The sequence below is a fragment of the Camelina sativa genome, chromosome 16 (genome assembly GCF_000633955.1).
Source record: "Camelina sativa cultivar DH55 chromosome 16, Cs, whole genome shotgun sequence".
Classification (NCBI taxonomy): domain Eukaryota; kingdom Viridiplantae; phylum Streptophyta; class Magnoliopsida; order Brassicales; family Brassicaceae; genus Camelina; species Camelina sativa.
The window spans coordinates 11,621,118-11,632,255 of record NC_025700.1 but is presented as its reverse complement, the minus strand read 5'-3'; the positions used below and the strand labels follow the sequence as shown (position 1 = coordinate 11,632,255).

Below are 11,138 nucleotides of genomic sequence, written 5' to 3'. Positions count from 1 at the left end.
TTTGATAAGTTTGCCAAGCTATCAGGTCTCAAAATAAGCATGGAGAAATCAACGGTATATCTTGCTGGTGTTGCGGATCAAACACGTCAACAGATATCGTATCAGTTTGATTTTGTGGTTGGGGAGCTTCCTGTCCGATATTTAGGCTTCCCGTTGGTGACTAAATGTCTTACTTCCGGTGACTATGCTCCTTTGCTTGAGCAGATCAGAAAGTGTACCGGTTCTTGGACATCACGCTACCTTTCTTTTGCAGGCCGTTACAACCTTGTCAGCTCTATTCTATGGAGCATTTGCAACTTCTGGATTGGTGCTTTTCGATTTCCCCGAGCATGTATTCGTGAAGTGGAGAAGTTTTGCTCTGCTTTCTTGTGGTCGGGTTCTGATCAGAATCCAAAAAGGCCAAACTGCAGTGGGACGCAGTCTGTAAGCCATGCCGGGAGGGAGGGCTTGGTCTTCGTAGCTTGCGAGAGGCAAATGATGTGTGTTGCCTAAAGTTGGTCTAGCGAATACTCTCTCATGGTCGATCTCTTTGGGTTCAATGGGTTTAACGTTATTTGCTGAGGGGACGGTCGTTGTGGGTGGTTCAGGAGAACACGGGTACAGGCTCTTGGATTTGGCGGAAGATCTTAAAATACAGAGCGGTCGCCCAACAGTTCTGTAAGGTGGAGGTGGGAAATGGTTTGCAGACCTCTTTTTGGTTCGATAACTGGTCTGCTATGGGCAGGTTGGTGGATGTGACAGGGTCTCGAGGGGTCATTAATCTGGGGATAAGTCGATCAATGTCAGTGGCAGAGGCCTGGTCGACTAGGAGACGACGGACACCTCGTCTTCCACATCTCCTCTCGATAGTTGATACACTACGTTCGCAGTTTCAACAGAGAACAGAACAACCTGATCTCGTGTTGTGGAGAGGGAAGAACGACAGATACAATGCGGAGTTCTCTACGGCGGACACTTGGAATTATATTCGGTCCACCTCCCCTGAGGTTTCATGGCATCGAGCGGTGTGGTTCACTCATGCCACTCCCAAGTATACTTTCTGCACATGGCTAGCGGCTCATGACAAACTGGCTACAGGGGATCGTATGCTAAGGTGGAACATTGGGGCTACTGGGACCTGTGTTTTCTGCCAGCACAGTGTCGAAACTAGATCTCATCTGTTCTTCGCCTGCGTTTTCTCTTCTGCAGTGTGGGAGGCGACGGCAAAGGGGGTGTTCCGATCTCAGTACTCAAACGACTGGCATCAACTTTTGACCTTTTTATCAGACACGCGCCTTAATCGACTGGGAAGCTTCTTAACACATTATACTTTTCAACTTACGGTGTATACCATCTGGAGAGAACGCAATGGACGACGGCATGGCCAACCTGCTAACACCTCAGGACAACTGATCAAATGGATTGATCGCCAGGTGAGGGATCAGATTCTGTCCATTCAGCGAACGGGAGATCGGAGATTTGAAAGTGGCCTTCAGGCTTGGTTTCAAACTAGATTTTGATCTTGTCTTCTCTTTAATTATATATTCTCTTTCAGCTCAACTATTCAAACGCTAGCTGCACTTGTTGTAACAAAGCTATTTTTCTTTGAATATAATTTAACATTAAATTCAAAAAAAAGAATATAGAGATGGTGTCATATGAAATTTGAAAAAAAAATCTCAAAAAAAATATCTACACAAGATATGGACATAAAATAGTTGCCAAAAAGAAAAAGGATATTAAACATAAACTGAGATTTAAAAAAAAAAAGCATTAATGGAGATAATAATAGTTGTATGTTTTGAATATTTAAAGTAAAAAGTAGTATTCGTCCTTTCCTAGGAGAGAAAAAAAAAAAGAACCAGGTATTGGACTTCAACACTCCAACCTTTGGTTTTTCCTCGTCACAAAGTATCTCTTTATCTTCTTTTGGACAATGAAGTGTATCTTCTCGTTCTAAAAGCAACTCTTTTTATCAAAGACATAAAAAATCGAGAGGTCTTGTAGGAACAGAGTTTTGAAAGATGCAGGAATTGTGGGTAGTAAAGGAAACTAAGAAGAAAGAGAGAATCATCAAAGGAAGAGATTTAGTCGATGTTGTCTTCTCTTGGTCTCTTCTTGATGTTCTAAACTCAAATCTTTACAAAGGACAGGTTCTCTATTCTTCTAAGTCTTTAAGTTTTGGGTTTTGTTTAGAAAACTTAAAATATATGCTTACTTTATTTTGTTACTTTATGGATTTGGTGTTTTTTTTTTTGGTTATTAGGTTGGGGAAATTCCTAGCACGTTCACATCTACCAAAGAGTATTTTGACTCGTTTGTTAATCCGATTATTGAAGAAACACATGAAGCTTTGTTGTCGAGTATGAGAACGTTACGCCGTGCACCAGCTTTCAAGTTTTCGGAAATCAAGCCAGCTGAGAAAGATTTTAAACCTCCCAAGGTTCTTTATTATAAGGTTACTTTTCAGATGATGACTGGTAGTAATACGACCAATGGAGGTCAAAATATGCTAGAGGTTAACGATCTTATTGCAGTGACAGATAAGAGACCTATTCGAATCGATGACTTGAGATTTTCCAGTGAGCCTCATGTGTTAGCTCTTGTTTGTGGAGTGAACGAAGATAATCCACATTTGATAACTATTTTGGCTTAAAAACCCATTATTTTCAATGATGATGACGACTATGGAACATTGAGAAAGAGAGGAAAGGGTCAGAGAAAAAGCTTAAGCGTCTTTGGGGTTAATCTGATCAACATGATGACTAATATTCGTATTTGGACCGCGTTGCATCCGAATCTAGAAGGAGGAAACTTGAAGCTTATCTCAAGAGTACTTCAAAGCAACAATGAGGTAAATTAAGTTATATTTTAAAACAGAACCAAAGTCATATTTTGAAAATGTTCTTATATCTTGTGTAGGTTGATGGAGGAAGTTGTGTTGCCTGTAAGGAAAACAGTAAAGGTGTAGCGTCACATCACTCTACGCAAATGCTACGTTCATTCAAACTGAACACATCTCAAGAGGATGCGATTTTGCGTTGTCTAGAAGCTAAAAGTTGTTACCATTCCAACAACATCAAACTTATATGGGGACCTCCCGGCACAGGGAAGACCAAAACAACTAGTGTTATGCTTCTGAACCTTCTGAAAATGAGATGTAGGACATTGACTTGTGCTCCAACTAACATAGCTGTTTTGGAAGTTTGTTCAAGGCTTGTGAAATTAGTCTCTGAGTCGTCATTGAGGTTTGGTGGGTATGGTCTTGGAGATATTGTGTTGTTTGGTAATAAAGAAAGGATGAAGATCGATGACCGTGAAGATCTTTTCGATGTTTTCCTTGAGTACCGAGTTGAGGAGCTTTATAGATTCTTTATGGCTATGAATGGATGGAGAGCAAATGTAAAACGTATGATCTGTTTGCTCAGTGATCCGGAAGAAGAGTTTCGCCAGTACAATCGCGTAAACGAAACCAACCTCTCGTTTAAGGAGTTTGTGCAGGAGAGGCTTAGCAGACTAAGAAAAGAGCTGCAACATCAGTTTACAACTCTGTGCTTGCATTTACCTACTTCTTTGCTCTCCTATCGAGTGGCGGAGAAAATGAATCAGACTAATTACCTCCTTAGAGATATCGCGGTTTCTGATGTCATGGGAGATAGTAATGAGTCTTGTCATGGAAGTATGAAACATGTCCTTAAAGAAGATGACAGATTGGAGAATGATTCAAGAAAGCAAGATTGTCTTGAGATGTTGACATCGATTTGTGAAAGTATCAATCTTCCAGATTTCATATCAAAGTTGGAACTTAAAGACCTCTGCTTAGGAAATGCATGTCTGCTTTTTTGCACAGCATCAAGCTCTGCCAAATTACACATGAGTACTCCAGTAGAGCTTCTTGTGATCGACGAAGCTGCTCAGTTAAAAGAATGTGAGTCAGCGATTCCTTTGCAGCTACCAGGACTTCAACATGCTATTTTGATTGGTGATGAGAAGCAGTTGCCTGCAATGATCCAAAGCAAGGTTTGTTTTGTTACTAATTAGTTATGTGCAGATTTCTTCAGAGGCTGATCTTGGAAGAAGTCTGTTTGAGAGATTGGTGTTGTTGGGGCAAAATAAACAGTTGTTGAACATGCAATACCGGATGCATCCTTCAATTAGTATTTTCCCAAACAGAGAGTTTGACGATATGAAGATTCTGGATGCTCCTTCTGTGAGAATAAGAAGTTATGAGAAAAAGTTTCTTCCTGAGAAAATGTATGGACCTTACTCTTTCATCAACGTAGCTTATGGAAGAGAACAGTTTGGAGAAGGTTACAGTTCGAAAAACATAGTGGAAGTCTCTGTTTTGGCTGAGATAGTCTCTAAGCTTTACTCAGGTAAACATATTTTTTTTATTCTTGATCAGTCTTAAAAGTTAGAGTTTGATGTTGATTCTATGTTTTGTAATGTCATCTTTTAGTATCAAGAAAGACGGGAAGATCGATCAGTGTAGGTGTGATTTCACCTTACAAGGCTCAAGTGTTTGCAATCCAAGAAAGGATAGGCGAAAAGTATAATAGTGGAGGGTCATTCACAGTGAGTGTTAGGTCCGTAGATGGGTTTCAAGGTGGTGAAGAAGATATCATAATAATCTCAACTGTTAGGTCTAATGGTAAAGGAGCAATTGGTTTTTTAATTTTTATCTAACCAACAAAGAACCAATGTAGCATTGACACGGGCTAGGTATATCTTAACACTATCTCAGTCCCTTAGATGTTCATGTGAAACCGTTTTGGTTTGTTCTTGAGTCAGTTCTTGTTGTTTGTAGGTATTGCTTATGGATTCTTGGAAACGAAGCGACTTTAACGGGAAATAAATCAGTGTGGAGGCAGTTAGTAGATGATGCGAAAGCAAGAGACTGTTTCCATGATGCAGAAGATGATGAGTCATTAGGTAAGTGTATTGAAAGATCAACAACAGCACTTGATGATCTTGATAAGCTTCAAAACAAGAAGCTTATATCCTTTGAAAATTCGATATGGAAGGTACGTATGATGTATAACATAATTACTTTGCTTAATATTCATCCTCTGATCTTTTATTTTTATGTTCCAACAGGTTTGGCTTAGCTATGAGTTTTTGAAATCTCTGGAAGCAATAGTAGACTCTGAAATTAACAAAAAGGTTATGAGCTTTTTGGAGAAGTTATCTAATGGGAAGGAACTTCAACAAGAGGTTGAGGTAGAATGTGAGGAGCTGTGGAGGCAACAGGAGATTGATGATGGGCTAAGCCTCATTTGGGCAATAGACATTATCAAGAAAAACAATCACCATTTGGTCCATGTCCAAGTTTTGAAGATCTGGCAGGTTCTGCAATCTTTTGATGTTTCTCGTGCCACAGAACATCTAGAGAAACATTACAGGAGATATACGAAAACCAAGATTAAACGGTGCAGATACGTATGCTCTCAAGGGTGAGTTACTTAAACTTTTGTGGCGTTTAATTAGACTGTCCCTGAATTATGAGGAAATTATGTATTTCTGTTTTCATATGTTGATGCAGAGATTTAGTTATACCGATGAAATGGCCGGTCGATTCCAGTTCTTGCACGAAGAAAGATATCGTAAGCGATGTTTCAAGATCGTTTGCATTGCTGAGTGTTGTGGAGGAGGAGGAAACTGTGACTCCCAAACCAATCAAGTAAAGCTTATTCAGGAGTTTCATATAATAGCAAATTTAATTATATAGAATTATAGATTATTGATTCTCTGTTTTTATCTGTTTGCAGGAAACAAGTGAAGATGAGTAAAGTGTGGAAAATTAGAAGAAAGGTTCTACTTTCAACATCTAAATCCTAAGTGAACTTTGACTGTTTCTGTTTGTTTATTTTGTGTCTTGCTGTGAACTCTTTTCCTCCGTTTATCTTTTGCCTAATGGGGTTTTGTGAGGATTCTCAAGCCTCATCCTTATCTCTTGAAATTTTTTGGATTGCGGATTTAGCGAAGCTCCTTATGGGCTGTGTATTAACTATACACTCGTTCGGATTCGTCTCTTAATTAATCAAGTTGAATACAACTTTTGAATAAGCTCCATGTAGACAGAGACTCAAGAGACGTAGAAACTTTTTCCACAAGTATTGTTGAATCCAGCAAAGTATCAGCACAAATGTAGTGACCGTATTGCCCTGTCAAATGAAATGCCAAGTTGCATCAGTGACTTGAAACTTCTGCTGCTTCTTGCCCACGTAATCTCTGTAGACAGCGACATACTTACCTTGGTTTTATTTTCTAGACCAATTTCTTGCCCATGTAATCTCTGTCGGTGTTTACCTCATGGATTCAGCCACCAAAACTCGTACGTGGAAATTGAAGATGACAAAAGTGGAAACTTGAATCTCATCAAGACTGATCTTCAGGGCGCAGCAGCGATAAAAGATGAAAAGACAGGAGCTATATAAATGCTTGTGCCAACTTGAAGAGTGTGAATTACTGGTTGTCTTGCAACACAAGGGACTGTGTAATGATGTTCTAATAGGAGATGAATTTTGACTGTTACTTTCTTAAAGCAGACAAGTTTTTGTTTTGTTTTATTTTGTTAATGCAGCGTCGTCGGCACCTCCGTCCATATCTCATTCGTTGCAAATGAATTTGGTTTCTTCAGTCATGGAACAAAACTCCTTCATGCCATGGTTCTAATTTTTAGTCAATTTGTTATGCAAGATTAATTTTGGAGTAATCTCTACTTTTATATGTACTCTTTAAGTCTTAGTTAATTTTTTTTTGGACTCTTAATTCTTAAGTAAAGTTAGAGCTCAATGATCTAGAACTAATCGGACAAACTACTGTTTGTTTCCCCATACAAAAGATTCATTTGAATGGAGATGAAAGTTTTTGACAATTTAACGGAGCACTCACATGGATCGGTTGAATGATTTTTATCAAACTCATCCAAAAGTTTTGAAAAATCTGGCTGTCTCTGATTGATGCAGTCAACTGGAACTGATTCAGTCAAAAACATAAAATGACTAAAATATCCTTGTCTAACTTAAACGACTACCCTAAAAACCATACCCTTTTTATATTCTGTATTATCATCTTCGTACATTACAAACACCGAAGAAAGAGACTGGTTGTCGCCGGATATCTCGCCGGATCCATCGCCGGTTCTATTCGCCGGAGTATATCAGGTTTATTTTGGCTCCTCTCTCTCTCTCGCTTTCTCGCTCTCGCGATGTCTCTCTGCCTCTTTGGTGATTGTGTTAGTTGGTTATCATCGAACGCTATACTTTACTTTTGATTCTGCATCTGCTTCCTTTGATTTCAGCTGGTGGGTTTGTCTAAATTACAAGCTTCAGAGTTTCAAAATTAGTTCCAGAAGTGCTTTACTGTCATTACTAGGTTTAGGAATGAACAATTGAGTCGTTTTGATGAGTTTAGAGCTTGTAATTGTTGATGTCAACCACGTGTTTGATGTAATGCTTCAGTGAATCAGTAGTGATTTTGGTGTTGTCTAAAATTTGTCATATGAATCTGATGTAAATATCTGTTTTAGTCGTCACCTAAATAGTTGTTTTAATATTTCTCGCTATACAATCCAAATCATGCCAATTATGTGGTGAATCTCCTCTAATCATGAAGTAAAAAATATCTTCTGAGACTTACATAGAAAATAATATGTATACAAACAAATAAGGTCGGTAAGTTACAAATGACCGAGCGCGAATGACCGATAAAGTGATTTGGTTAAATATACATTCCTCGTCGCGTTGTGTACTTGACGAAGAATCAGCCTCAAAGGGACTTCTCCCGACGCAAAATCCAGGCCGTTTAGGCTGAGGAATAACCGTAGTTTCGCTTCCAAGCATCACCATTACTGACGACATCACTGGTCTGTCTTGGGCACGTTCTTGAACACACAAGAGACCAATTTGTATACATCTTAAAATTTCATGTGTCTGGGACGTTGATGATGAAGAATCTATGTTGGTCGGATCTACAACCTTTAGCCCTTTTCCTTCCTTCCAATGCCTCCACACCTGTACAATAAAGGATGTAATCTTTCTTTATAGTTATAATAAGATTATGGCATAACAATATCGCGCGAATTCGAGAGGTTTCTTAGCTTACAAAACCGAGGAGATTAAGATAATGGTTTGAGTTGTAAAATCCTTTATTTCTCTTGCCACATATAACCTCTAGCAATACCATTGGCAATATCAAATCTCTTCTTCCAATCTAAGTTAGAGCGGCTGGTTTTGTCTACAGATGGACCACAACTAACAACATGTTAATAACTTGTTACCATAAATGTAAAATTGTTAGACAAAAAACCTACGTTGAGTGACTAACCAAAGTGATGAGAATCAAGGCTTAGATTCTCCAAGTACTCATAGATCAACATCTTCACGCCCTTATCAACGCAACAACCAAGAAGCCGGAAGAGGTTTATGTGCTGAAGCTTTGCAATTAGTCTAACCTCGTTCATGAACTCATCCGTCCCTTGAGAAGACATTGTCGATAGTCTCTTTACCGCGATTTCTTTTCCATCAGGTAACGTTCCCTATTACCACACATTTGATTATACAATGAAACCTTGTGCACTGATAGATTTCATTAAGTTTTGAATCAATTTTACCTTGTAAACAATACCAAAATCCCCTTGTCCAAGCTTGTTGGTGTTAGAAAAATTGTTTGTTGCCATGGCAACAGCTTTAAACTCCATCAATGGGAGAACTAGATCTTCTATTTTGTTTTCTCTTGATATGTATCCCTTGCTTGATGTTACCATTTTATTCATTAACGAATCTAGACCAACACGCATTAATTGGATTATTGGGTAAGTCATAAAATTTTGTGGACTGTCGAGGAATCAAACTGAGTTCGATTTTTACAAAATCAAATAATAGTTTAATGTTTGGTGGCCTGTTTTAACTTTTAACTCATGTTCATCTAGTGATTTTTGTTTTATTTATTTTAATATTTTGTGGTCCATTGATAAATTTAAAGAACAGTTGAGGTAAATAGAGGAGAAAGTTATCATTCCATGATTCGAACAATAAATAAATTATAATGTAAGCAGATAAGATAATACGAGTTGCAAACCTATTTCAGATATGTCGAATTTTGATATTATGTAACGTTTATTTTATTCCTTTTTTTTGGGTCCAATATTCCCTTCTGTTTTTTGTTTGGGTAACATTTTATGTTATTGTTTAAAAGTCTTTGCTGATTAATCTGCCACTTTGTTGTGTTCTCTCCCAATCCATTTGAATTGTACATCCTTAAACTTGCCTTTCCAATGGAGTATATCTCGATCAAATCCAATTATACATTCCAAAGTTGATCTCTTGTGACTATTGCGAGTAAATAAATTAAATAAAATTAACATCTGAAGAAATTAAAAAATAAAAAGCAATCAATTGAATTTATCAGTACAATTGTTTATTTTGTGCACGTAAGAAACATAGCAAAGGAGAAGAAATATTTGGGAGAATTTATGTGTGAATTGATACTGAACTAGTACACCACTACACCTTATATTACAATTTCAATCTAGTATCCTAATATGTACGATCCTATCATAACTACATCGGATATGATTGACATATTTTAACTTACTTGGTTCCTAGGAGGGATTCTTGTTTGATCTCTTCAATGCAATAATCATATAGTACTATATTGTATTTTTAATAAAGTAAGGTTTTCTCAAATTCATGCTTTGAGAAGTTGACAAGTGACACTCTATATACTTGATATGTCTTCTTTTCTTCAAACTCATACATAATATATTATATTTTCTTCTAATTTAATTATATTATCTTATGTTAAAAATATCAAAACCAAATACACCATTTTTCATTAAATTTGATTATATTATTACATGAGTGAAACATCTTTGATTTTCCTACATTATCAAGAAAAATATCAACCACAGAAAAAAAAAAAAAAATCATAAGGCCAAAACGAATTTTCTTTTAGTTCAAAGCAAAAAAAAAATTAAGGTTTTTAAATTTATTTCTATTTTTCCTTGAGAGGGAAAAATCTCAAATTGTTTTATTTACCGCACGTGACTCTCTTTCTATGTTATCTTCACCCAAATTAATTGCTCAATTAATCTATTTTTTTTTGTCAACCATTGGGCTACAACTGGCCATCCCATTAGCCAAATTCCTACATTAGTAGGTAGTGGGACTCGATCCCTGGTGTGATGGTGCCTTCTACAAATAGACTTACCTCCTGCCACTGCACTAAGGTTTCCTCCCTTTTCTCCTCTCGTCTCAATAGTTTCAGTTCTATGTCTTTTTAACAGTTTCCAATGTACTCTCTTATATTTTGCTTCAAATTTTTCACAGTACTGTTAAGAATTTTGTTTTGAATTGTAAATTTTAGCCAATATTTATATTTTCGAGTTCTTTATTTTCTTCTCACTTGCATCGCTCATTACGTTAAGTTAAACTATTTACTTGGTGGCTGACGATTGATTGATGGCCTCGCACAGAGAGCTTCTAAAAGTAGCACACTTCCATTCGTTAGGTTAAGTTATCTTTTACTTACAAAGTTTTTCCAAAAGCTACATCTGTAGAAGACCAAAGTCAGCAACTTTAGCAACTGATCTATGTTGTTTTCGTATTCTAAATTCTCTTGATGAGTTTCTTTGATTCTATATGGTATGTATAATCACACAACCTCCTTTTATTTTTTGCAATGTTAACTCAACCAATCATTTAATGTTTTCGTTTTACAAGATTGTTTTACTTTAAATGGATTTTCCTACATGTTATTTTCATCTCTCTCTTGCTTAATTTGGAACATCAAGCATTTTTCTGCAGCTCAAGCCTGATGGTTCCTAATACTCCATTTCTCGATCTATGATACCGAGGGAGCCCTTAAAAAATATGTTGATCACTCAGTTCAAGTTAATGTCAAATAGTTTTTAAGGCTTGGAAGTCGTTTGTGATGAAGAACTTAAGCATTCAACTATGTTGGACTCCAATATAGATTTAAAGGTATGTAAAGGTATATATTTTATCTGTTTTCCTTTAAATTTCAAAAATAATTAGGGAAGAACCATTCATGAGTAATTTAGATTGAAGAATTTATGTGTATTTCTTTGTTGATTTATTTAGTTGTTGTTGATTACAACATATCGCAATGATTTTTTTTTTTTTTTTTTTTTTTTT

The 11,138-nt window shown here is 36.8% G+C and overlaps 1 protein-coding gene, 1 long non-coding RNA gene and 1 pseudogene across 2 annotated transcripts; 2 read left to right on the top strand and 1 right to left on the bottom strand.

Moving 5' to 3' along the window:
• Positions 1,903-5,867, top strand: LOC104750364 (annotated as a pseudogene).
• Positions 7,064-7,536, top strand: LOC104750363. Its single transcript, XR_761594.1, has 2 exons — positions 7,064-7,145; positions 7,283-7,536. It is a non-coding gene; the product is annotated as an uncharacterized LOC104750363 (long non-coding RNA).
• LOC104753579 (receptor-like serine/threonine-protein kinase SD1-6) lies at positions 8,129-8,803 on the bottom strand. The gene is made up of 3 exons (XM_019237747.1): positions 8,594-8,803; positions 8,308-8,518; positions 8,129-8,217 (listed from the first exon to the last, which is right to left on the bottom strand). Exons 1-3 carry the CDS (start codon positions 8,801-8,803, stop codon positions 8,129-8,131), a joined length of 510 nt encoding a protein of 169 aa, XP_019093292.1.

Bases quoted from the DNA above. Each gene is read 5' to 3' on its own strand.
- LOC104753579 (XM_019237747.1), bottom strand. From the start codon at position 8,803: ATGACTTACCCAATAATCCAATTAATGCGTGTTGGTCTAGATTCGTTA. The intron at 8,519-8,593 runs GTAAAATTGATT...GTGTGGTAATAG, and splicing joins ATTTTGGTATTGTTTACAAG to GGAACGTTACCTGATGGAAA. The intron at 8,218-8,307 runs GTTAGTCACTCA...GTCCATCTGTAG, and splicing joins CCTTGATTCTCATCACTTTG to ACAAAACCAGCCGCTCTAAC.